The 27,178-nt window shown below is 40.0% G+C and overlaps 1 protein-coding gene across 4 annotated transcripts in view; it reads left to right on the top strand.

Annotated features, from left to right (window-relative positions):
- Nucleotides 1–5,696, top strand: part of Oatp26f (Organic anion transporting polypeptide 26F) — an 87,430-nt gene extending 81,734 nt beyond the window's left edge. For all 4 annotated transcript variants that reach the window (XM_076829664.1, XM_076829668.1, XM_076829666.1 and 1 more), the window contains one exon: nucleotides 905–5,696. In XM_076829664.1, the coding sequence (XP_076685779.1) occupies nucleotides 905–1,106 (202 nt within the window). In that variant the 3' untranslated portion in view covers nucleotides 1,107–5,696. The remainder of the gene's footprint in view (nucleotides 1–904) is intronic.
- The last annotated feature ends 21,482 nt before the right edge of the window (nucleotides 5,697–27,178 follow it).

Raw genomic sequence — 27,178 nt, 5'->3', positions numbered from 1 at the left:
AATATTTGTGATTTTTTTGAAGAAGCGGAAGCGTATAATTTTACAAAACTTTTTGCGTTTAAAAGAGCAACATTTAAAGAACATTTGGTAATTTTTTGGTAGAAAAATATTTACGTTTATAATAAAATAACAAGCGACATCCAAGAAGCATTTTTAAAAATTTGCTTTCGCGGTGAGCACTGCCATTCGTAACCAGATTATCTAAAATCAAAAAACAAAAAAGATTTCGTTAGTATATTAATGTATCCTCAGGTTGACGGAGAGAATTTTCCGAAATATTAAGTTAAAACAACATGGATGTTTTCGCGTAATTTTTGCAGGAAAAAATCAGGATTTCAACTTTAAATAGCCGCCATTTTGTTTTAACTTAATATTTCGGAAAATTCTCTCTGTCAACCTGAGGATACATTAATATACTAACGAAATCTTTTTTGTTTTTTGATTTTAGATAATCTGGTTCCGAATGGCAATGCTCACCGCAAAACCAAATTTTTAAAAATGCTTCTTGGATGTCGCTTGTTATTTTATTATAAACGTAAATATTTTTCTACGAAAAAATTACCAAATGTTCTTTAAATGTTGCTCTTTTAAGCGCAAAAAGTTCTGTAAAAATATACGCTTTCGCTTCTTCAAAAAAAATTCACAAATATTCGCCTCTTTTCAACCGCCTGACTAGGCATAACCCCTTAACGCGACTGATCAGCACGCGGACGACTTGGGTTCGATTCCCAGCGCCGCAGACTCTCTTTTTCCGTAGCTCCCGAAACGTATAGGAATCACGTCATCTATTCCTACATCCATCCAAAATGTTTTAGTAACACAGTACACATCCAAAGTGCCACAAAAATCGATTCGCTTGAAATATTAAAATCAATCGGACTAACCAATGCCGTGTCTGCTTCAGGTACATGCTGGCGTTGGCTTTCATGGGGAAGGCAGCATCCCTCCTCTTCTTTTTCCTGGCCTGGTGGACGTACATCCCTCCAGGAGGCAAGAGGGGCGATCAGAATTCACGGGAAGAGCCCACGACCACGTTCATGATGAACGACACTCCACACGAGGCGCCGACAACGCCCGCGACGATAAACCCTATAATCGAAGCGTAAACAATAGTCCCTCATTCCACTTAGTTTATCGCGAGGCTAAAAATTGCTCTCGTCTCGCTGAACGATCTCAAACATTCGCGCGCGAGCACTAGGGTGCACATCAAAAGACACGATTGATTAAATGTTCGAGTGTAGGTACAACTAGGCTGAAAGTGTATGATGATCGCGTCTGCTAGCCAGTTAGGAAGAAAATCGAGTATCGTTTATGGTACCTAGCTTCTGCGTGTATAGACGATTGATAATATGTATCGAACCGTTGAACGTTTTTTTATTACTGGGAGGGTATCCTATAATTTAGTGTATAGTGGGATGTATTTTATAATAGTTTATAGTTCGGGTGGAGTAGCTGGGAGAGAATACGATGTAAAGCAACCGGGCGGGTATTTATTTAAGATTCTTCATTCTTAGCATGAATTGTTTACTTCGTGGTCGAACCACTGTTCCTTGCGCAGTTGCTTGCCACCATCGGTCAAAGGTGGGCGTAATCGATTACAAATGTAATTGATTGTGTAATCAATTACTTTCGTTGCAATTACATTACACGTAATAGTAATTGTGCAAGGCAATTAGATGTGGCAATTACAATTTTAATTGTGGTCAACTAAATTAACGATTACAGGAAATAATTGAATCACACAATTACATTTCAATCGTAATTTGTAATTAAATTACAATCTGCCCCACTCTGCCATCGATCCACAGAGGCAGCACGAATTTGCACGTGGAAATAAGTGATACAGGAACGTGAATAGAGCGACGTATAGTCGGAAGAAAGCCAGCTGCCCGCTCAAGGCCGTTGTCTGGCACGATTCACGATTGGGAGCATGGCCCCGGGCGACTAGTTGCCTTCGATACTATACAGTTCGCTGTAACTCGAGTGAGACTATTAGCTTCAAAAATTGTCTAAGATTGTACAGTTACATTTATACGATTCACAATAAATAGGGTACATATAGGGTACTTTTTATGAGAGCCGCTCACTGCCAGAATTATTGTAAAGAACTTAAAAGGGGAAACGTTTCCGTTGTCGTATTGGATAACGAGAAATATATGTGTACCTCGAAATAATTCGTATCAACGTTTATACATATTTGGCAAGTGCACTTGTAGTCCTTTTTCTATCGATCCGCTGGAATCTGGTTACGAATCCAGCGCTCGCTTAATGTTTCCCTGCGCCCTCTGTAACGCCGCGTGGGAACTACTTAATAGCTATGGGGCCGGTATTCATAGTCGCTACTTATTCCTAAGCAAATGCTTAAGCTAGCGACATCCTCTACTAACCTAGTAGAAAGTAAAGGATGCCGAATGCTTAAGTATTTGCTTAAGAGTAAGTAGCGACTATGAATACCGGCCTAGGTAAGTTAACATAGTATGTATGAAGGGTAAGGGGGGAAACCCGGAAATGTCCATTTTCGTGATTTTGCGATTTATAGTAGACTTTGTTGGTGGCAACCGGGACTACAGAACTGCCGAAGCACAAAGGGTTATAAAGTTCAAATACCCCCGTAAGATAACGTTAAAGTTTTGGTATACTATCCCTGATAACCATCTGTCTCCAATCTGACATCAGATTGGGAGCAGGGTCTGGCACGAGAGCACAGAATCTGACGTCAGAACTACAGCAGTCTGTGTCCGCATTTGACTGCGTTCTGATGTGCAGAGCCTGAGGTGCAGTGCCTGATGTCAGATGGACAGCAGATCGACAGCACAGCAACAGCGCCATCTGAACTCCAGAATTACCAAGCAATTGCCTACAGATGGCGCTGTTGCTGTGCCTAGCAGACGGCGAAATCTGCTGCCGATCTGCTGTCCATCTGACATCAGGCACTGCACCTCAGGCTCTGCACATCAGAACGCAGCCAAATGCGGACACAGCCTGCTGCAGTTCTGACGTCAGATTCTGCTGCCAGATCTGGCTATCAGGGTAGTTATAAACAGAAATTGTCCACTCTTGTCTCTTTACTGGTGGACCAAATTATTCACACATAATTTCCTCGATAAAGCTATTTTGTGTTATTACTTGTTTTTTCCCCTTACCCTTCATGTACATATTTATAGGCGGAGCATTAACTCAAATGGGGAATAAGATTCGCGGTAAGGGGGCGAATAGTGGTAAATCGGGTAACTCCGTTTCTCTTCGGTGCTATTCGGATATACAATCACTTTTTATGTCTATGAGAGATAGTCGAAGAGGATATACATTAAAAATTCCGTATATCGTGTAGTTTATATATATATTATAGTATGAAGCTTTTTATTTAAACAAAATCGTACTTGCAGATGTCGCGTTTGACTATTCACAAAATAGCAACAGTGGTTATGTTCTGAACGTAGCCATTGGTAACGAGCCGACGCGAGCCGAATGCATCCGAAGCTAACCGACGTGCCCCTACTGAACCTCTGCCTTTCCCCCTCCAATCCTACGGCCCTCCTCGCCTAAAGTGGCAGCTTACGCTCCGTCTGTACATGTTAATGGATGAAAGGGAAACAGGACTATCTCTAATTACTAATCATTGGATCGTATCGTCCCCTATTATCCGATCTGAATGTGAATTGAATTGATACGTTTCTAAACGATTTTATATAATACTGGCATTTACAGATCGTCGATTAATCTCGAGGGTATGTATGCACCGGAGACGATGATAATAGATGTTTAAAATATACGAAGCTATCCTGCATTTTCGTAATCGTCGTGTTTATACGATATAATTGTTACTGTGACCAGATAGATTGTTGTTTACCAGAGGTACCTCTGGAACATTTCCTTTTATACAAAGTTCATGCGAGAACAGCGCGCGGTTATATAGCGCACGTTTGGTACGGACCAAGTGGAATCGCGTCTCGAGAGTATGGAACGGGTGTTATCGAAATCCGATATATTTGCGAAGGATACAACAGCTGCGGGTGTATTTGTATTACAACCATAGCTATCATCTGTAATACATACACTAGGTATAAAAAAGTCTGCGTACACTAAGGTATGCAGAAGTGTCTGTTTATGAAAATATAGAAATATCCTTGAATTCAGGTCAAAATGTATTTGTAACATGTACGTGGTATGTTTACAATTCCAGTAATGTCAAAGTAACAAATTAAAAATGACCAGAACTTAAATACAAACAATAAAACGAAAACTGTCTCTGAAAAGTCACCAGAAAAAGTCTGCGTACCAGCCTTTTTTTAGTACTTTTCGTGCGGTATCGACACAAATTGTTTTATTAAACTCGAACGCTATATCCTTAGCAATTTGCATTGCAGTTATTCGCGTTTTTTTTTTAACTTCACTTACAATACTCCGTTGCTCTCTTTTGGATAATTTTGACGAACGACCAGAACGGGGTTTGGACGTTATAATATCCGTTGATTTAAAATTATTTATAACTCTTTGAACGGATGAATGTCGTCTTCCTATTATTTTTCCTATTTCTCGATAACTTTTTCCTTCTTTCCACAATTTCACGATAATTTTCCTTTCATTGACAGAAATTTCTTTTCCTCCGTATTCCATGCTAGTTTTGTTCGTTAAAACCTACTGTACCGTAATAAATAATACATGCACACGGGTATCAATCTGCACAGAGCTTCGTTAAACCAGAATTAAGGTTAGGAACCGGGGAATCCCCAATCCTGTTTCGGGAAATCACCATTTCACGTAGCCGTACGCAGACTTTTTTCTGGTGACTTTTCAGGGACATTTTTCGTTTTATTGTCTGTATTTAAGTTCTGGTCATTTTTAATTTGTCACTTTGACATTACTAGAATTGTAAACATACCATGTACATGTTAGAAATACATTTTGACCTGAATTCGAGGATATTTCTATATTTTCATAAACAGACACTTCTGCATACCTTAGTGTACGCAAACTTTTTATACCTAGTGCAGGGGTGCACAGGGAGCTGTTTTTAGCGCCTACCTGCGAGCAAACCGCCTGTCCCGTTGCTAAGGTTAGAATCGGTGAGGCGAACTGCAGTAGTGTACGTGGATTTGGTATGACTTGAACCCAGCTACATATACTTACGCTACGAGCCTACGAGCACGCACGTACACAACTGCAGTTCTCCTCACCGATTCTGACCTTAGCAACGACACGGGCGGGTTGCTCACAGCTAGGCGCTAAAAACGGCTCCCTGTGCACCACTGACCTAGTGTACCTCGTTCATACGTTGAATAATCTACTCTACAATTTTATATACACCAGGCTATAATCGTTGGAAAATTATCTCGTCAGGTCGACAGTAGATACGTATAAGATAAAAAGTGAATACGGGGAAATTTTATTGTTTTAATTTAACGAGAAAGATGAATCACACGATGTCCATTTTCTGATATGAAATAAGATTGGAAATTTAAAAGTACCTACAATTTAATAGTTTATAGCGTTTCTTACCAGTCACTTTTCATAAATGTACGTAGTTCGCAGAATGGATGCAGAATACTTGAGCGTATCGTGGACTGTCGTTTACATCGGTTTGATACGGAAGGTATCGGGCGGTTTTTAACTGTAATTATTTTTGTTATGGGAGTACAGTATGTCCAGCACGTCTATTATACGTGTCGCCAATAAAAAGCAAGGAAGATACGTTACCCAATCCAGCTTCCTTTGTTCCTTTAAAACTTTTGCATACTCTGTTTTATTTTCATCGCAACATTTGTATCATAAACATGTATGCTATAAGAACTGCACTCCACATTTCTGCACAAAGATCTTGATGGTGTCAAAGGGAAGGTATACAAAGAGGCGACACTGATGAAGAAACCAGTTTTAGAGAGAGACGAATTGCACAAGCAATTTAAATGTCCATTCGGTAGTCAAAAAGAAATTAACAAGAGGCAATAGTAAGACGAAGATATACAGCTACCTATACAACCAATTTAAAGGGACAAGTCAACGAAGAACTTCAAAACCTCTTAGTATACCTTCTCTTTGATGGTGTAGACAAAAGCTTCAAATGAAAATAATGGAGACTGAATCTCAAGGAAATAATTACTTCCCCTACGGTAACAGTTACAATGGGTCTAATCGAACCCTTGGCCGGTTAAAGAGTTGAAATTCACCGTAGGTTTAAACAAGTAGGCTTGAACTGATTCTGGTTTCGTGATTACTTAGTGATTGCTAAATAATAGGGTCAAGACACGGGAGAGCGTTCGCGGTTCGCGTATCGGTTTTGATGTGGCACTAGCTGGCCCGTTACCCGGTTTCACCAGGGAATTATTTGTTTCCAAAAGAAAAGAGCCTAAAAGATAAATAGCCTGTAATCTAATCTAGGACGTATGTAATGTACATATATAGATATTCCAAATTTTATTGAAATCCGTTGAACCGTTTAGGCGTGAAAAAAGGACAAACAGACAACGTTTCACTTATTAGTAGAGATTGACAGGTCCGGCTGGAGCCTTTTTTGCGTCCTAGGTGAATTTTCCAAATTGCGTCCTTTGTTTATAACTAGCAAAATACCCGTGCTTCGCTACGGTGTTGATTAGTACTGCAGTTAATTTTAAATCTTTGCATTTATTACAGTTGTTCCTTCTGTTTTCTTCCGGTTAGTTCTTGAAATTTTCCTTTAGCTGCGAAATTGGACTTTCCGTTCTCGTAAATGTAGCGCCTCTGCAGGTGAATTTTGGAACTATTCTATAGCCTATAGCAGTCCCATTAAACAAAGATTATTTTGGTATATGGTTCATCGAAATCGGTTCAGTAGTTTTTGAGTTTTGATACAGTTACTTGAGGGTTTTTAATGACCTTACTCTGAATTTTTATTCGTAGCTCAAAAAAAAAATGTTTATAAAGTATTATAAATTGTCTATAAAGTACAACCTGTAATATTTTATGTACATCATTATTTTAAAAAATGCCAGCGAAGAAAAAAACATTTCGCGCCCCTTTGACGCCCTAAGTAGGTGCCCAATGTTGCCTATAGGGACGAGCCGGACCTGTGAGGACTTATTATGGTGAGGGTCGACCATTCTGTCCGGTCAGTTTTCGCTATGTAAGGTATTTAAGAGCAATCTGTCACGCCCATTGCTGCGTTATCACATTATCAGCACGAATCATGGTCCGCTATAGGGACATTCCATGCGCTGGCGTCGTTTCGTTTCCCATCATTTACCATCTTGGCGTTGATTGGTTCGACGCCGCGGCGCTCATCGCGCGCATGCGTGAGTTCCCCCACCGCTTTTAGAGGTACGGGCGAACGGGATTTCCGCCGTTCAGTGCTGCCCTCTATGTCAAACTCTCGCTCAAAAAAAGTCACACGTATACAAGCACGCACGCACCTTTCAGCATTTCAACACATTTCATAGTAGTTCCGGAGTTGGACGCTGTTCATGAACAGAGGCCGCTAAATTCAGTCCTCGAGTTATGGGTCGGTAATACAGTTTGGGTGGTGACACGAAGTCCCATAAGGTGATAGGTCTATCCTATACTTCGTCGATAGTGATACCGTCGACGAAACCAGGTCTGTGGTGACATGGGCGATAGTTCCGAAAACCGGTCAAACCCGATTAGGCTGAAATTTTGAAAATAGCTTCATTTTGCATAAAAATAACGTTTGCGAGAAGGATTTTTGGCGACTCGAAAAATTTTCTTTTACCATTTCAATGTCGTTCCCTACCTTACCGACCACGAGTGATCGCTCTTCTAGGTAGACGCCTTAAGCTTCGCCCCGTACGTAAGGCTCCAAAGATAATAAAACATCCCCCTGAACGACCGATCAGTATCAAGCTGATATTTCTTTCTAAGTTGATCTCTGTTTTATAGATTTTAGGAGATTAATAAGGAGAATGCATTGAATAACTGTTTATCCGATTCTCCGCTCTGTCGGTAACGTAGGTAACGACATTGAAATGGTAAACAAAATCAAGACGCCAAAAATCCTTCTCGCAAACGTTATTTTTATGCAAAATGAAGCTATTTTCAAAATTTCAGTCCAATCGGGTTTGACCGGTTTTCGGAAGTGCAGCCGTAACACGAACTCCCATAAGGTGATAGGTCTTTTTTTTTTTATCGTGGAGAAATCCCTAACGGATACCCCTAACCCTCGGGGGAGGGTCAGGGGTTATGTGGGGCTTGCTCCCACTAAAACTCCACGGTGGTCGTCCTCGGATGCGGAGTAGCGCGCCTGAGGTGGAGGACTTGATGCGGGGGCAAACTAGCGATTCGTCCGCTTGCCCCCCCCCCCCCCTCACGCGCATGATGTTGATGCATACTCCGCACCGATTCCCCGAAGACTCGGGGACTTCCCTGGGGAAGGTGATAGGTCTATCCTATACCTCGTCTGTGGTGGTACTGTGTAATTTTCCGACTTGGTATCCGTCGATAAAGGTACGTCACCACCTTTATTACCACCCGTAGGATATCTATTTTCAAGTCTCACCATTAAGATAGTTGCGATCTTACTCCAGGCCGGAATCGATACTATCGGACACTAATCATAGATGGCAAAACTGTCATGACCCTTTGAATCATATAATAAAAACTTCCATCAGATGGTAGCTCCCGTCGTCCATGCTATTGATCCCCCTGATCGATGTACATGCAATAAATCAAAAGCCACCGAGCAAGTCGCGCCACCGTTCGGTCCCGATTCCAAGCAACGCGGACTCGCTGTTCCATTCACCGGCACTGACGTCACTGGAAACGGCCGAGATCCCGGACAAACGTGTGCAACGGTCGACCGTTAGCCGGTAGCGTCCGCAAAACTCGATCCTCCGCTTCAGAATCAGGCATCTGGTTGCGTCACGCGCCGATACAAGCGAACGGGCCCGCACGGACATGCTGCCTCAAGCTCGGGTCGGTTGGCGCGAGAGGAATCATCCGAGAGAGTCCTGTCTGGCAGTCCTTGACGCAGGCCTCGATCCCGGCGAGAGATGGGCAAACTCGAGATCCGTGAGAGATCCAACCACTCCGCTTCCACCAACAAACGACTCCTCCGACCAGTTCGATCGTCGTTCCCTCGAACGGTATTGCGCGCGCGCCGCGCGGAATCTTCCTCCGTCGATCTCGACGCAGAGGGCTTTTTTTTCTCCCTCTTTCTTCTTTCTAGCCGCCTGACAGCTTATAACCGGTACGAAGACGCGAGTTTTCTCGCTGTCAAGGAAGCCGGCGCCGAAGGTCATCTCCGTCGATCGATCGCGTTTCCGTGTAGAACGCGCGTTCGCTGTGGAACTTATCGAGGCGATGCAGGGGATCCTCTCTTCTATTTTTCAATACACTCGCGCGAGATTGAATTTCGATTAGCGATCATAGGTATGGCAAAGGTGTTCGGGGGAAATGATTGTGAAGATTAGATGCTGGAAGGTGTTGTTTGCAAAAAAATAGATGAGTAATTTTTTTTTATTTATTTATCTCTTCATCTCCCAAATAATGTACGAGGTTCGACTCTTTTCTTCATTCCTTTTGTTATAGTTTTATATATAATATGTTCCTTAAAATAACTTAAAATCCTCGTTCATCTGAGGTAACTTTCACTGGGAACAATTGTTTAGATCACATATGTATGAAGAGTTCGGGTATGTGTCTGACCCTGGGCGATCCGTTTTGCCTTGCTTCATTGCAGATTCCCTCTCGGTCAGTGATTGATGCTGCATTCGTAAAAAATAAATTCAAATTCTAAATCATACTTGAACGTAACATTCAACAGGTCAATTTTTACGTTATCACAGTGCCCGTTTCACTAACAAAAAGTACAAAGTCCGACACTTCTAAACCGAGAGGAAACTATGTTCGCGCGCGAGAAATACCCTGCTGAAGGAAGTCCCGGCGTGGGATCGACGTTGGTGTCGATATCGATGAAGGGGGGACGAAATCTCTGGGGGATTTACCGTTATCGTAGACCTAAGCGTAAAAGCACGTGTTCGCTGCAACTGGCTTATGCACTTGCCGCGAAAAAGGAGGAAGGAAAGTGAAAGTATCGAGGGAAACCTTAACAATGTTTCCACGTTTACAGAGACTGTCAAGGTTGCCCGATCAACGCCGAGGCTCCGTTAGAATTTAATCTCGGCTGATCGAGCGTTAGAGCGGATGCTTTTTCAAATCGCGCGGTATCTGAACGGGGGATCGCGCGAAAATTATTCATAGACGATCGCTCGTGTCTGGCTCGTTCTCAATCCCCTCTGAGGGATTAGTAACCCACAAACAGGGACTATGAAAACCACTAGGAATGGTGTCACGAGCCTCTGGAAATCGTACGATTTCCATGGTACGAGGGCAACAGATGGAGTAACAAAGAGTTTGTAACTGAAGGCAAAAGAAAAGTTGCAACGAGATTGTCGTTACCTTGCTTCATATCTAAAGATACGTTACTACTCGCCAAAATTTCTCCACCCACGTTAATTTTCCATAACCCGCCATAATTGTATTCATACACCTCAGAATAAGCTTGAATTAGAATTTAATTTAGTTATGATCTAAACTCCCCATTTGCTCCAAGAAATAGTAGGCATTAATAATAAATAACAGATAAATTTACATTTAGGCTGGGTCCAGGTAGACCCTGCGTCCGCCTGGCCAACGTTAAAAATGACAAATTGTTCCTTGGAAAATTCTGAAATGGATAACGTTGGAATAAATCCCCAACTATTTTTTTCATTCAACCACATTCTCCTAACCCCATAAAGATGGCAGCACGCGGCATCATATTGGAATATTTAAAACATCCGACTGCCGACCAATTGGGACTAAATTTAATAGACGGTTTCAGGGTCAAGCGAATCCCCAATGCCTCGATATTCCAAACGAAGCAATATTGGTAAGTAAATGAATAATATCAGTCCCAAATTAATCTCTATCAGCAGCCACGGCAACACTGAACACCCATTCACAGAGGAATGGGGCCCCATGGAGCTTCTACATCAGGGCTTACTTAAAAACTTATAAATCGCCGTCAGTTATCAGCGATTGATCACACGACGAGGAGGAAGTGCGTTGATTTTTTTCCACCCAGGTCCTGCACCCGTGTAAGTGTCCCTTTAGTATAATTAAGCACCGACGTGTACGCGAGAGACATCGAAACTGGGTCTTGTCAAGGAAGTGGTTTATGTGTTGCACGTGCACCAGTGTGGCACACGGTGCCTGTACGTCCATTAATATACGTGCCTTATGAATACGATACCCCGACACGCTAGAATTTCGACTTGCCAAGGAAACCCGCGCAACCGAGAGAATTCCATGGGAAACTGGCCCAGCCGGACGATCAAGGATGTGGACATTTAGAGTGCTTCCCCAGTCGATAATTAAACTCATTTTACGGTTTAATGGCGATGCAAGTGGGCGATCCAACGCGAAATGTATGTAGATAGGTAGCTCGCGACGAATACGCGGGTTGTTTTTCAAACCTGCGGCCATACTTTAGCAGAGCATTCTCTGGTAACCGTATCGATGGGAAAACGTTGTAGGAGAGTCTGTAAACGACGATGACCAATAATTTATCGATACTTCATATGCTTGCGCATTCAAATATTCCACCAATGCGTAATGAGCACTTTACGTGTCTCCTTTTTACGCTTCTCATTGCAGACTCCTAGTAGCTACTATTTACGGCTAGGTGATTCACTGTAGCGCGTTTCTTCAAGTCTCGCGGCATGGCGTACGTACGCGAGTGTTATACAGCAAGAGTGCGTATGGAAATATGTGGGCGATCTTCATTTTTTGGGCATCTCGAGATTTTTATGCTCGAGGAGATCCGCGGCCAAATTTGAAGAATTATGAATTTGTATTTCAGCACGTGTGACTTCTATCTTCAGATCGTAGATTGCTGAACTGAATACCATGGAACTTGTATAAATTCACCTAAATTCAAGGCCGGATCAAAGGGGGTTACAGCCCCGGCCCACACTTTCCAGGGAGCCCCGTTCTAAGCCTTCCATTTGTGTAAAAAAAATAATTGAATGAAATTTTGTTCACTGCTTCTCCTTTGAAATAATTAGAAATCACGCTAAACGTTTATTTTAAAATATTTTTTCGATGCTTGGCTTTTAATATTATTTATTTGTAAAACATTATTTTTCGGTAGGATTAAAAGTTATTTAATTTTATTTCAAATAAATTTCAATTTTTTAAGACTTATGTATTTCATTGCTTTGAATTGCAAAACATTTTTACACCCCCCTCCCCCCTACCGCTTTTGAACCAATGAGGCGCTCCAAGGTTTGGTAGCCCCGGGCCCACATTCGGTGAAGCCTAGATTCGCTTCAAAGTACCAAATAAATGGTAATATAAAAAGTAACTATAAAAAGTAACAATTATTAATATCTCACGCAGGATATACAAAAGAATTTCTATCTTCGACCAAGAAATATGCAATTTCATTAACGTAAAACAAAAAAAGTGGAAGTACAATTTATATTGCAGGGATATGGGTGCACTTATAAGAAGGCTTCCAAACGCTAATATCGGTCACGTGTCCTCCTCTCGTTCTACCATCGCCTCCTCTCAGGAATATCACCAAGAAAATGAAAGAAACAATGATTTGCTAAAAAATTGGAAAATGTACGTACGGTTACTCACAAAAGTATCCGTCCACCCTGTATGTAACATATTTTACACATTACATCAACTTCGAAGCAATAACTCGCAATTCTAATTCACATTTCTTTGTATACCTAGATGGCACCAATTAAAAATATATTAATCAAGTTTTATACTAATGTAAGATATAAGGGATAATTCTGAATTTAACATTTCCTACTTAAATAAGTAAAATATGTTATATGGGGTGGGCACCATATATCAATTAAGGAATATTAATTATTCTGCACACCAGGCGAAAATCGCCGAAAGTTTGAATTTCAGAATTGAACAAGATGCAGACGTCAAAAGCTCCGAAAAACACGGCGGCCGGCGATAAATCACCCTTTCCTCGCAACCTGCAATTTTAGTTGCTGTTAAGCGTCCATTACAGCGTATCCAGCCGCTGTCGATTTCAATAACTGCCCGCGCCGTGAGGGTTCGCGGGACGTTAATGGAGACACTGTGCAGGTTAAGCCTTGTAATTTATTATTCAGTTCGATAATTGATTTTTTTATTGAAACTTTTTGAAAACAAAATGGAGTAATGGTAAAATGGAACGAAATGCGTTGGAAAATATTTATTATACCGTCGAGTTACTTTGTTGTAATTATATTAATTGCGGTAATAAACAAATCGATGGCACGGAAAATAATTTCAAACAAAATGGCTACCATGTACTTTTGAAAGTTCCATCTTTCGCAGTTTTTGTAACATAAATCGAGAAGAAACGACAAAATTCATGATCACACCATGGGATAAATCCGGGAGACGCGGTCGGGCCGGAGAGTTGGTCGAAACAGTTGGTTCCTAGAGAATTAATTGTTCTGAACCTTAACACACTTTTGCATGTACTTACACAGATGTAGAGTCTGAATATAGCGACTGGACCAACTCTCCGGTCCGACCGCGTCTCCCGGATTTACCCTAGACAGTATGTTTTACGAATAGGTATACTATCAAAGCTTGCAGTCGATTCCTTCATTGGTTCCTAAGAAACCTTGCCAACCACAAGACGACTTTCTTTCACCCGAATCAGCTTAAACAACAATAAACTTCTCTTAAGACTACCACTTTCTAACATTTTCCACTTCACTTTACCGTCAACAGAGCGCATTTTTACCACAGCAATAAAGTGCAATAAAGAAACCATCACCGAATTAAAAAACAAGAGGTAAAATCGACCTGACTCTGCAAGCTAAGTTGTATCACCTTCAGCGCGGATAATGGACGCACTTCGCGGCATAGTGTTTACTGCGTTTGTTTACGGCCGCCCGACGATTTGGCAGTGTCCAAGGATTCCGGGGCGCAGACGTGTTGATGCAAGCGTGTGCGTGCGTGTGCACGGGGGGAACTCGTTCCACGTAGCCTCTTCATTGTCCCCCGGTCCCTGGTGGCTGGGCCCAGCGTCGAAAACCTGTCGGCGGGCCGCTTTTTACGCGCGCCGGCGGATACCGCGTATACGCTTCTCGGTCACTTTCTTTCGCGCGCACGGGCCCCGAACGGGACACGGGTCTTTTTCGTGCCCCGTTCCACATCCTTTGTCCGCCGCTAATTATACGTCATCGAGCGCGGTAGCGAAACCAGAACGACAGATCGCGGCGAAACCGCCCGGCCTCGACGAATGATAATTAATCCCGAACGGGCGCCGATGCTGACGGCCGTGTCGCAAATCGCGACCGCGCTTGCGAAACTGGCGGGGAAATTTCTGGATGGCGGTGATTACCGCGGAAAAGTGGGCGCTCGACTGCTACCGGTTGTCACCCGGGTTGTCATCCTGGCGGCGTGAGTTTGGACAAGCTGGTGGCGGCGTTTTAAAAGCGGGGCTACTCGTTGCATTCGGGGCAGGGGGGGGGGGGATTTCAGGGACGTTGTAATATAATAATTACTTATTAGACGTATTATTACTACTACTACTACTACTATACTACTTGTTGGAATACAACGATATCTACACGCTGGATAGCAGTTGGCGACCGTTGGGCCTCTTGACGCTTGGGGTTATTCCTCGAACTTTTTTGAGCTGTTTCTAGGGACTCAGGGAAGGATGGGGAAACGACGGTTTTCGTTCAGTCAGCACAGAGCCTTCATGGTGCAGAGACATAGTATCAAGCAACAGTTATAGCAGAGTTGTATTTTACCATTGTAACTGGGCATCACTTATTGTTAATAAATATATTATTCTATATTTTACTATAAAGTCTGACACTACTGTTGCTACTTTTGTCATCACTACTACTGTGCTTATTGCTACTACAACTGCTACTATTATTGCTATTATTACTATCACTACGACCATCATCACTACTGCTATTACTACTACTACCATGGCCATCACCATCACCAAGTCTACTACTACTACTACTGCTACCACCACCACCATCACAATCACCACCACTACTATTACTATTACTATTACTACTACTATTACTATTACTATTACTACTACTATTACTATTACTATTACTATTACTATTACTATTACTATTACTATTACTATTACTATTACTATTACTATTACTATTACTATTACTATTACTATTACTATTACCATGTATTACTATTACTATTACTATTACTATTACTATTACTATTACTATTACTATTACTATTACTATTACTATTACTATTACTATTACTATTACTATTACTATTAATATTACTATTACTATTACTATTACTATTACTATTACTATTACTATTACTATTACTATTACTATTACTATTACTATTACTATTACTATTACTATTACTATTACTATTACTATTACTATTACTATTACTATTACTATTACTATTACTATTACTATTACTATTACTATTACTATTACTATTACTATTACTATTACTATTACTATTACTATTACTATTACTATTACTATTACTATTACTATTACTATTACTATTACTATTACTATTACTATTACTATTACTATTACTATTACTATTACTATTACTATTACTATTACTATTACTATTACTATTAATATTACTATTACTATTACTATTACTATTACTATTACTATTACTATTACTATTACTATTACGATTACGATTACGATTACTATTACTATTACTATTACTATTACTATTACTATTACTATTACTATTACTATTACTATTACTATTACTATTACTATTACTATTACTATTACTATTACTATTACTATTACTATTACTATTACTATTACTATTACTATTACTATTACTATTACTATTACTATTTCTATTACCATTACTATTATTACTACTACTACCAACACCACTACTACTACTACTATTATGTATTATTATTATTACTATTACTATTAACATGACTATTAATGTTTCTACTACCACTACTAGGATCACCACCACTATTACTATTACTACCACTATCCCACCACGATCACAATCATCACCACTACTACTACTACCGCCGTTACTATTATTATGCCTGGTTACAGGAGTTAAATGTTTGGTTCATATCGAGCTTAGAGATTGGAGTCTGTTTGGAGGTCTAAGACAGGTAATTGTGAGCATTGACAATGAGGAGGACGAGTAAGAAGCCAACCCTGAATGGAATACGACAGGAAAAGTATAAGAAGTAAGGAGAGTTTTTGTATTCTGGAAATTTGTTTCGAATGATTATCACTGATACTATTCCTTCAGGATATGTGAAACCCAAACGAAGAACTCGGTAGAAATCGGTATAGGTGATTCGAAAGTGAAAGCTTTTAATTTGCGCGTATGTAGCCCTAAATCGCGCAGTGCATCAAGGATGCCATTTAAAATTATTGTAGTCGTAAATTGAGGGGAAAATATTCTGATTTCAAGGGGCAATTGCTGCACGGCACGATCGGAAGTGAAATATTAAGGAATAAATAAATATAGCGAAACCTATCATTATTCCGTGGAGTGAAGCACGTCATTCATTAGTCAATCCAGTTTTACTGAAATTATTCAAGATAGTGGATATTTTCCATCGTAATATTCCACTTAATACTCTATTTAATTATAATAAATTAAATATTTCCAAAAAAACACATATGAAGTGTAATCCACGTGATTGGATGGAAATGACATATGGTCTACATGTGATATAGGGTGGTCCATTAGAAACAGAACATCCAAATGATTCTCCTGATTTTGAGAATGTAAAAAGTATTCTCAATACCTGTGTTTTAAAAGATAAATATAGTGCATAAGTTCGTACGATCTTTAGCATGTAATAATTGACGCAAATCTGTATAGCAACATTCTCGAAAAATTAGTTAAACGATCAATAAAATTCACAGCTTACAATCAGGGGTTAACACAGGAACTCGAAAATATCCATGATGCCCCAGGGTTTCCCGCAAAACGGTGTCAGCATATTCAATGAGTAAAATAAGGAAAAAATGTCATAAAAAACATAGGCTCATAAATACTTTATTAAAAAGTTAAAACAAAAATACGAAATAACAACGTACTGGTTTTTCGTTCAGTACAGCATAGGAGCAGATTGGCGATATTTATCTTATCTGTTTGCACAGGCTGTATTTACTAATTGAGGTCACATTGAAAGAAAAGCCAGTCCGTTGTTATTTCGTATTTTTGTCATACTGTTTTAATAAAGCATTCATGAGCCTATGTTTATAACATTTTTCTCTTATTTTCACTCATAGAATATGCTGGCACTGTTTTGCGGGAAAAGCTTAAGACACCCTATATAGTCGCTAATGAACTTAGAATCACTCAGAAAATAAAAGAAGGTACTTACTGCTATTTTATTAAACAACGAAATTCAAGTAACTTACGCCACACAAGACATTAAATATTATTAAACTAAGGACACTATAATCACTGAAAAAACCAACCTCGAATCAGAATAAAATCTGTTATAAAATATAATTTATTTAAAATATTCCCTCTAATACACATACATCCCTCTTCACACAGATAACCAATCCAAATCCCCCAACACCAAGCTTACCAAATTTCCCACCACAGTCTCTTACACCCATAACATTCAATCGACCCCACCTAAACAGTACCACAACCCGACGCGCATCCGCGCAAGCCCACAGAAACACGAAAGCTACGGGCAATTTGCGGACGCGTCAGGACAAAGAGGGAGCAGACGGAATCATTAGAGGAAGCCATCATTGGTTAGTTCTTTTTTTCCCATAAACCACCGATGGTCTTGCTCCAGTAGCTACAACGTACTGCCCGGAGATATGCGTAATTTGATATCCTTCTGCTGAAATAAAAGCCGAGAAAGCCCCGCGGAAGAGAAACGAAAAGGGAACGACACGCCTGGAGAAAGACAGTTCGAACGGAAAGCGAAGAACAAACATCAAGATAATAGGATATCGATAATGGGACGCTAAACGCCGAGCAAAACGCGGCGGCTATGGTATTTAAACGATAAGTAAAGCGGGTATACCTCAGGAACAGCTGTTCCAGCTAATGATAGCCGAGTGGAACACGGCTTCAACTTAGATCCGCGCGCTCCTTTTTATAATTGGCACGCTCGTTTACGAACTCGCGCTTGTTTCGCGATCCGATGAGACCGATAAACTCTCCACCGCCGCGCGCCGGTCAGATCGCCGCGAGATCTCTCAGCGCGCTTTGTTCCCCCCCGCCGGGTAGCTGTTGCCCCGGTAGAATAGTTGCGCTCAGTCGTCATCCGCGGCGATTTCATAAATCTGCCCCGATCGATTCGTGTTCTCACCTGTTCACTGGCTAAATATGAATATTACCGGGGAACAGCTGGACCCCCTCCACCCCTCTCAGATCCTCAGATAAGCGGGCTTTTTGTGCGGCCTGGTCTGATTTGCATTCGAGAACAGAGAACCGTGATACGCCGGCGACAAGCTCTGCTGACCATTTATCGCTCTGGCACCGATCCTGACGTCCTGCGCGCACCACTGCGCCCGTAATTACGTTTACGTACGTACGTGACGGTTGTAAATTTTTCGCGTTTCGTAATTATACGCCTGTAGCCAACGCACGACCAATCTAATGTTGCATTTAGCCTGACGGCCGCCTCCCCTCCTCTCCGCCTTCCCTCGTTGCAGAGCGAGCCAGCACGTCCGCGGAAAGCCTTGATCCGATGTCGCAACCGTTTTATTGGAGGCGCGCGCGGCTGGCTCTTATCGCTGGCGGAGGCTCGATAACAGAAACGCGGCGAAAGTCGTTGTCTTCGGGAAATCTCGACAGGCTGCTGGATTCGTGGGTCTTGGTGGGGGACTACTGTGGACTTTGACATTTTGTTCGCATGGGTTCGCCACCGTCGCATGGCTGACAGCTGACAAGGGGAGGACACTGGGTGGTAGACATCGATTTTGATGAGCCTTGGCACGATGGGTCTGTGTCGAAAATAAGGAAATAGGTGTCCAAGCGTTTCTGCCAATGGGCGTTGATAATTGAGGTATTTACATGGAAATTATTAAAAATTTCATAGTGGCCGTGGGGTTTTAGTGGGTAAAAATCCTACAACTGCCCTGGCGCCAGCGGGGAAGTTCCTTCTGGAGGCGTCAGGGTGCCTTTTGATGATATCTTCACATTAAAAATAAAAAAATTTTATGAATTACTTTTTTTATATTTCTTTTAATTCTTTAATTCTTTAATTCTTTAATTTTTAATTACTTACTTACTTACTTTTTTTTATATATTTTTTAAATTCTTTAATTTTTTTATATATTTTTTAATTCTTTATTTTTTTTTATATTTTTTTTAATTCTTTAATTTTTTTTATATATTTTTTAATTCTTAAATTTTTTATATTTTTTGTAATTCTTTAATTTTTTTATATTTTTTTAATTCTTTAATTTTTTTATATTTATTTTAATTCTTTAATTTTTTTATATTTTTTTTAATTCTGTTTTTTAACTTGGGGAAATCTTCAAAAGGCACCCCGACTCCTCCGGAGGGGAATCCTCGCGGCCGCCAGGATAGTTGTGGGATTTTTACCCACTTAAACCCCACGGCCACTATGAAATTTTTAATAATTTCCATGTAAATATCTCTATTATTAAGGCCCATTGGCAGAAACGCTCGGACACCTATTTACTGATTTTCGACATAGATCCATCGTGCCAAGGCTCATTAAAATCGATGTCTACCACATGGTGTCCTCCCCTTGTGAGTTCGATTTCGGGGGTGTGTTTTTGGGGCCGTCTGGAGTTTGTTGAATTTTTGTAGGTCCGGTGGGATTTTGTGGCATTCGTGGAAGAGAATTGGGATTTGCGAGATTACGTGTATTGGTGGTTTGTAGTTTTGAGTGGGACTCAATAATGTTTTAAGTAACTGGGGAGGAGGGAAGTGTTTCTTGGAAGAAGCCGTAAGAGCAGTGAGATTATAAGATGGTATCAGATATTAATAGAATACTCTGTTGTTTAGTGTGGCAAATACCGATATTTTGGGTCATGTATAATGATCTCACAAGGCAACATCCCGAACCCTGAAATTAAAAAAATTAAGAAACTTTGTGAATACGTAGAAAATTTCCTCCTGAATACAACGCAATTTTTGTTTGCTGCCCAAATCCACTCTAAGGGGGTGTAATTGCCCCCCGAAAATCCGGTTATTTTCCGATTTTGTGTCATAACTCGCGAACTGTAAAATAATTTTTTTACCAAATGATAGATTTACTTAAAAGAAGTAACTTTTGTCTTGAAACTTTTCTTCCATCTCTTACAGTTCGCGAGTTATAACACAGCATTGGAAAATAGCCGAATTTTCAGGGGCTAATTCACCCTCTTTGAGTGAATTTGGGCAGCAACCAAAAAGTGCGTTGTAATCAGGAGGAAGTCCCCTACATATTTACAAAGTTTCAGAATTTTTTGAATTTTCAGGTTCGGGATCTTCCCTTGCCAGTGTACCTTATATGTATAATGTAGCAGTATAATGAACTTAGAAGCTTCGTGTCACGTCCGAAGTGACATTACCAAGTGGAAATATCGATGTCAAGTCGGACGTGACGCAGGACTGCAAAGGGTATAAACATCTTAATAACAATAAAATTTCTTCCATGAAATATTCTTCATTTAACAATTGAATTTAATTCACTCATACTATTTATTGTTTTAACAAGAATAATTTTGTCACCTATTGCAATGGAGGCATTGAGAGTAAAAACAGACTAACCCACATTGAAAAAAAAAAATTTCCTATCTTATATGATTAGTACAGCCTATTGGAATACATTATTGCTACTTAGTAACTTAATTGCTCAAGAAATGTGGGTTAGTCCCTTTTTGCCCTCAATGCTTTATATGAATCAACAAGTTTTCAATAAAACTAATTTAACAATATTGTATTTATAACTGAGTTATGAACGATCTATAACTTATAAATCATCTATAATACCAAACTCAAAATCTCGAGTTGGATTCATAAAACGAATCCTAGAATATTAGCTGATACGTGGACTGTATTATAAAAAATGGCTTACGTTACAATGGTGAGTATTTTACATAGACTTTCTTTCTTTGGCAAATTGCGAATAAAGAAATACGTATTCTGAGCCAATGTTGCTTTAAAATTGATAAATTAACCTTGAAACACATCGTCTATTGTATGCTGTATTCAACGTAAAATCTTATATCTCACACTTTCACGGGGCTCTTCTGTGTATGTAGCTGCTACGTATATTTAATATTAACAGAATTCGTTATTCGTTCGATTGTACTCCATTGGTTTCTGTCCATCTTTGGCAGTGAATGATACGACTTTTTAACTCCCTATCCAGGAGTCTGATTAAATTGGGATTGAATATTCCCGTTTGGGTCTTCCATGTCTCCTCGGTTAGGAACACAGTTCGAAGTTGAGAAATATCTCGATGCTTCTAAACAGATTGCAATCCGTAGAAGGCTGGTGAGTAAGACGGATGAAGGATAAAGGGGGGACTTTGTAGCCCTATTGTTGCGATGTTTTAGAGGTCTGCATTGCCACACGTTGTGTTGCGTTAGCATGACGCAGAATTAACCCTTGACATCGTACAGCTCTCTATACAATAGCCGACCCCAATAAATCGCAATATTCTTATTATGAAGTAATGGACAATCTCTTCTTTCAACCAGTAGATGTGACCACCTTTTTTTGACAAATTAGTTGAAACAGTTTCATTAGATGGACCTGGATGTTAATAGGACAGAAATCAAGTACACACAGTAGAGTCTCGATGAACCAAGTTTCGTTTAATCAAGAACGAGAAATGAGCGATCCTGTGGCGAAAATCGATACTTTTACTATGAACACCCGTGTCACTTTCTAGCGAATTAATTTGGGGCAATAGATAATCTAATATATTTACTACATTTGGTCGAATTTTTTATTTCGGAAGAACCAGGTTGAAGCTACAGTGGTCATCGCAAAATGTTTAAAAAGCACTGCCGAGTATTATTTATTTATGTATTGCATTGCAAAAAATACTACAAGAACTTTAAATATATCCTTTCAAATACACAAACGTTTATTTAAAAAAGTCTGCAAGTTTTTCAACAAAAAAAATTTAGAAAATACATGCATTTTCAGACCTCGCAGGTAGGCATGACCTCTTAATTCAAGGTGGTATACTTAGACAGGCTTTTGGTTTTCGAAACGCTTTTATTTTGTGTGCAACTTTTCTTAGGCATACCCACATACACACAAATTTTAAGTTTCTCATCAGTGTCAACGGTATCAATTAGGTATTAGTATTATTACCTCAACTGAAGCGTTATCAGCATTGAACACAGCACTTGTATGTATACAGTGTTACGAATTACAACAGTTAGATTCTGTTTATAAAATTATTTATTAATAAAATGGTGTCCCTCTTTTTGTGTCAAGAGAATTAAGTCATTTACAACTGGGATAGGGACTTCGGTAGCACGAATAATTAGATTACACGAGTGAACTTTCTTGTTTGAGACCAGACTATCAACTGAGGCTCCGCGCCGAAAAACTCTTCCTTTTAAAATGCCGGGTAGAGAGGTTTTCACCCTCTACCCTCGAATGGCCAAGATGGAGGGAAAGCCCAAATATACACACAATCCAAAGTGCATTGCTGACGAAGTCCAGACATTGGCATCGGCGGAAAGACATTACAGCGTAGACCTTGAAAATCCTTGGGCTTCACGATTTCGAGGACTGCTCTTGTGCCCAAGGGTTACTGCCTAGTCCCTCGCCAGATGAGCGTGTCGAGCTCAAGGGAGGTCTCCGCCTCAGTTGTTTGCCAAAATGCACGGCCAACATTCGGGACTACATCTGGGTTTGCTTACTAAAACTTTCCCTGATCTGGCCATTCGTTACGCACGTAACAACAGCAGCAATCTGTAGCATCTTCTGAAGCTTTACTTAAATAATTTAAATGCTGAAATACGATTATAAGGAAAAATGCAATGAGAAGGTCACTGATGTTCCTTACATTCCGCTTACCTCGGATTATCGCGGTACTACTGTACCTTTTTTAATAGCCAAAAAAACTTAGAAATGCCAGAACGCCTCTAAGATCAGAGTAAGTAAGTCGATAGTAACAACTAGCAACACCTAGTACAGTGTTTCCCAGCCTTTTTTGAGTCGCGATCCCCTTTTAAAATATTCAAAGAACCTGCGACCAACCCCCGCCCCCATATAAGGTAAGGTAAATTTAAGAAGGAAAATAAAAGAAAACACATTAAACATAGGTATTCTAGAATGTAATTCTAACTTAATAATATTAAAAAACAGTGGCGACTCTCCAGAAAACACTTCGGGATCACAGTGTAATAGATAGGTGTGCCGACTCAACACTTTTATCGCAGCGATTTCGTGTGCCGATTTCTGTTTGGTTCCTCTGGCCGTCGCGAGAGGCGCCATGATAAGAAATCCATATACGCATACATTTATTTATTTCTTTTTTTTTTATTGAACCATATGAAGCCTTAAGGATTATTTAGCTGTACAGAGATTTATACATAATGAGCAGCGGATTCATACATGTAATTTACATTTTCCCAAATAGTTACTTAAGTATTTACAAGCTCGTATGTTCGGTTTAGCAATTATCATTTCTGTGTTAAGAGGTAATTGCAATCGGATTCGTGGTAGGTTAGCAATCAGTTCTACTCTCTCAGCGTCGTATAACGGGCATTGCCATATCACGTGATTTAAGTCCTGATCGTAATTGCCACAGGAACATTTTGGACCTTTGAAGATCCCTACCCTTGCCAATGATGCCGACAGATTGTAGTGATTGCATCTGCAGCGGTTGATTCTTACTATTTGACGCCGATTTAGATATTCATATGCAACCCACGGTTTGGCACTTTCACTGTAGCAAGTTTCGAAGTATATTTTTCCTTTTGTTAAAAATTGTTCTGTAACAATAAGATTGGACGCATTCATTTATGTGATTGTAGTAGTAGAGCTTTTAGTAGTATTATGCGCAAAAAGTCAGCCTTTTCTGCTTGAGCGCCAATCTAGCGGCCGCCTGAAGAACTAGGACGAAAAAGTCACACATTCTGAAAAGAAGTCGAAACACCTGTCTATTACACAGTGTAGGGGACCCACAGATTGGGACCCACTGACCTAGTAGCAACTGAACGTACTACTGATTTTACACAAATCGATACATAGACAATTGAACATCATACATAGTACTGCTAACCTCCATCACTAGTGCATACATATATTTATATGCACTAGGGTGGCTCTTATTTTCGACTTTTGAATTTTCTTCGGGGCACCCTCCAGAATAGTTCCAAATAATTAAAAAAAAATCCGTGTAAAGTTTGAGTTAATTCGGATCACGGGAAAGGGGGCCCCTGGGCCCTTAAACATTTAAATCATTATTTAACAGCTCGCGAAGTCGATTTTATATAATATCCTCCAGGTTATTGATTAAATAAAAAAATATGTCAAACAAAAGTTGTAGATCCGGACAAGGAGCATCTTTTATGTTGTATTACTTTTCTCGTGCGACAAACGGTTTTCGAAAAAAATCCGAAAAACTAAAAAAAAACTTTTTTCCTCAAATTTTGAAAGTTTAAATGCTTCTAGAAGACTTTTTATTTATGAAGGCGAACAAAAAAATGGAATTTTTATTTTGGAAGACTATTTTTTAAACATTTAGGAGTGGAGCATATACCGAAATATGCGAAAAAGATGAAAAAAATTCTTATTTTCAGTGTTTGATATGTCATGAATGTTTCCTGAAAATTTAGGACCGAAATTCGCAAAAATATCAAGGATATAGATTCTATATCTTCGATATTTTTGCGATATTATAGACTCTGTATCAGAGGTGACCAGCGGTGGGGCCCCTCACGCGCCTGCTTCCCCTTCCAATCTTTCTCCCGCACAGCGTGCCTTCCGTTGTCAAGGAGACCGCGCGACGCTAAGAAGGTTACCATGACGGTCTAGCCGGGCTAGCGTCTTCGCGGTCAGCGTCGCGCGGTATCCTTGACAACGCGGACGGGAGTGGGAGAACCCCAAGCTCCCGCGGGAGCGACCTTGAGCAGCGCTGCTCTATATCTTCGATATTTTTGCAAATTTCGGTCCCAAATTTTCGGTCCCAACCTTTATACAAACTTTGGGTCACCCGCCTAATTGGTTACAAGTTATAATCGACATCTACTAAAAGTAAATTAGATGCACAATTTCCAAAATTTTCTTTTTCACACTGTTATACAATTCTACGTTGAGAAATTGACACAATAACCGTGCAAACGTACAAACATACTGTAATTATACATGTAACTATGTGTTCAACATCCTAAGCAAATAAAGGTGTTGCGAAAAACAATATAAACAATTGAATAAAAATAGCATTTTTGTTACCACAAGTATTCACTTGTCATTCGATTAATTGAAAAATCGTTGCTAGAAATTGTTTCCCCAGCGAAAGCGCGCGCATAGCAATGAATGCATCTTCGCGCTCCGCTGCTGGGTCTCTATGGGTATCAGCGAGAACCGTCTAATCCGTGATCTCTCTCTCGGAAAAAATATCGAAACAGGGGCTAAAAACGAAGAGTCATGATTTAATACGGTAGCGCGTCGCGGCTTTAATTCGAGGAACGAGATGGAGGCTGGTGTTAATCGGTCTCGACCGAGGGACCCGCAGCGATATGTGACGGAGAAAAATCGCGATGTGATGTACAGGGTGTCCCGTTATTAGTGAGCATGACTCGGTGGATAAAGTCAGCACGCTGATATAATGATACAAATTTATATAAACGTGGACTCAAAGTAACGTTGTCATCAAGTTACGCAATTATTCCCACTTCGTTTCCAGACACATAAATTTTGCTTGTAATTGTGATAAAATAAATTTGACGACTCAGTTACGTAAGAACAAGGGAAGCTAACACACTGTGAAAGTGAAAGCTGTTAAAAACGGGATAAAATAAAATATAACAAATTGGCTTAGGTAAATTGATTTTTAAGAAAACTGAATTTAAACACCTGTAGCAGATTATTTCAAACAGAACATCTGGAAAAAGAAATGACTCAAAATTCATAAAAAAAAACGTTTTAGAGAACGTTCGGATTATAATAGTGCCAGATTAAAAAGTAATTTTCTGACATAAAACCTGCACCTTGTTATTAAATAATATTATTCACTTACAAAGCAGAAATTGATACAGTTCCATTAAAAAATTATTCCAGTTGCACCTTACAGACACAACAATGCACCCATTAAAAAAAAATAATATCTATCTTTCCCTCTGTCAATTGTCTATCATTAAGTAGAAAAAGACCTTTTCTTTATTTCCCTTTTATGCAGGGTTAGCAGCTCTCAAGGTTTCTCCCGTCAACCTAGTTGCAATATGCATTACCTTTTGTTTCTTTTGCCCTCATATTACGCTTCGCATTCACTTTTCTCTTGCGTTTGCCAGTTTGGCTCTGCCCGGTGGAACACTTCACTCCTAATTTGTAGTGCCACCCTGTATAGTTACATATTGTATAGTTATAGGTGTTTCACTGTTGAAGCTCACGCCGATCTTTTTGATTCATTGTAACCACCGTTATGCCGGATATTGTCTTCCTAATAAATACGAGTCGAGGCTGCGATAATTATTTTCGCGGGCCGGTAGCGACCCGTGATTGCACGTCGCGGTCTAATGGAACGGGGAATATTGAATTTTAATTCCACTTAATCCGGGGCCAGAACTTTGCTACTCAAACTGTAATTAGCGTAACGGGAACCGGCGTACAATGGCTCTCGAACAAATCATTAAAACATTCCGTCCGGGCTTACGTGTGCCACACGTTGTGTTGACAATTATGACTTTTCGTCGATGATGATCGATGATTTTACAGGAGGAAGAAGAAACTTAGTATTTCAGCCATTTTAAGGGGGTTTTCTTTGATTGAACTTTTTTGGGACAGTTTTAGCACAACTTGTAATAAATACTAACATCAATTCGTCATAAAAATGCTTAATTTCTGTGTAAAGTCACTTTCCCGCACCAAACGTGCCGTCACTTCACCTGATTTCTCTGTAAATGCGCGGTTTTGTCGCCAACTTGCTAAGAGAGACAGATTCACGGTATCCTTGAACCTGCTGCTTCCGTTGGTAAAAAGGCGGCTTCCTACTGGATATTTCACATGGCGGGACTTTTAAAAAAAGCGA

This window comes from Andrena cerasifolii, chromosome 16 (assembly GCF_050908995.1).
Source record: "Andrena cerasifolii isolate SP2316 chromosome 16, iyAndCera1_principal, whole genome shotgun sequence".
NCBI lineage: Eukaryota > Metazoa > Arthropoda > Insecta > Hymenoptera > Andrenidae > Andrena > Andrena cerasifolii.
The sequence above is the reverse complement of the archived record's forward strand: the minus strand, read 5'-3'. Positions and strand labels throughout refer to the sequence as shown.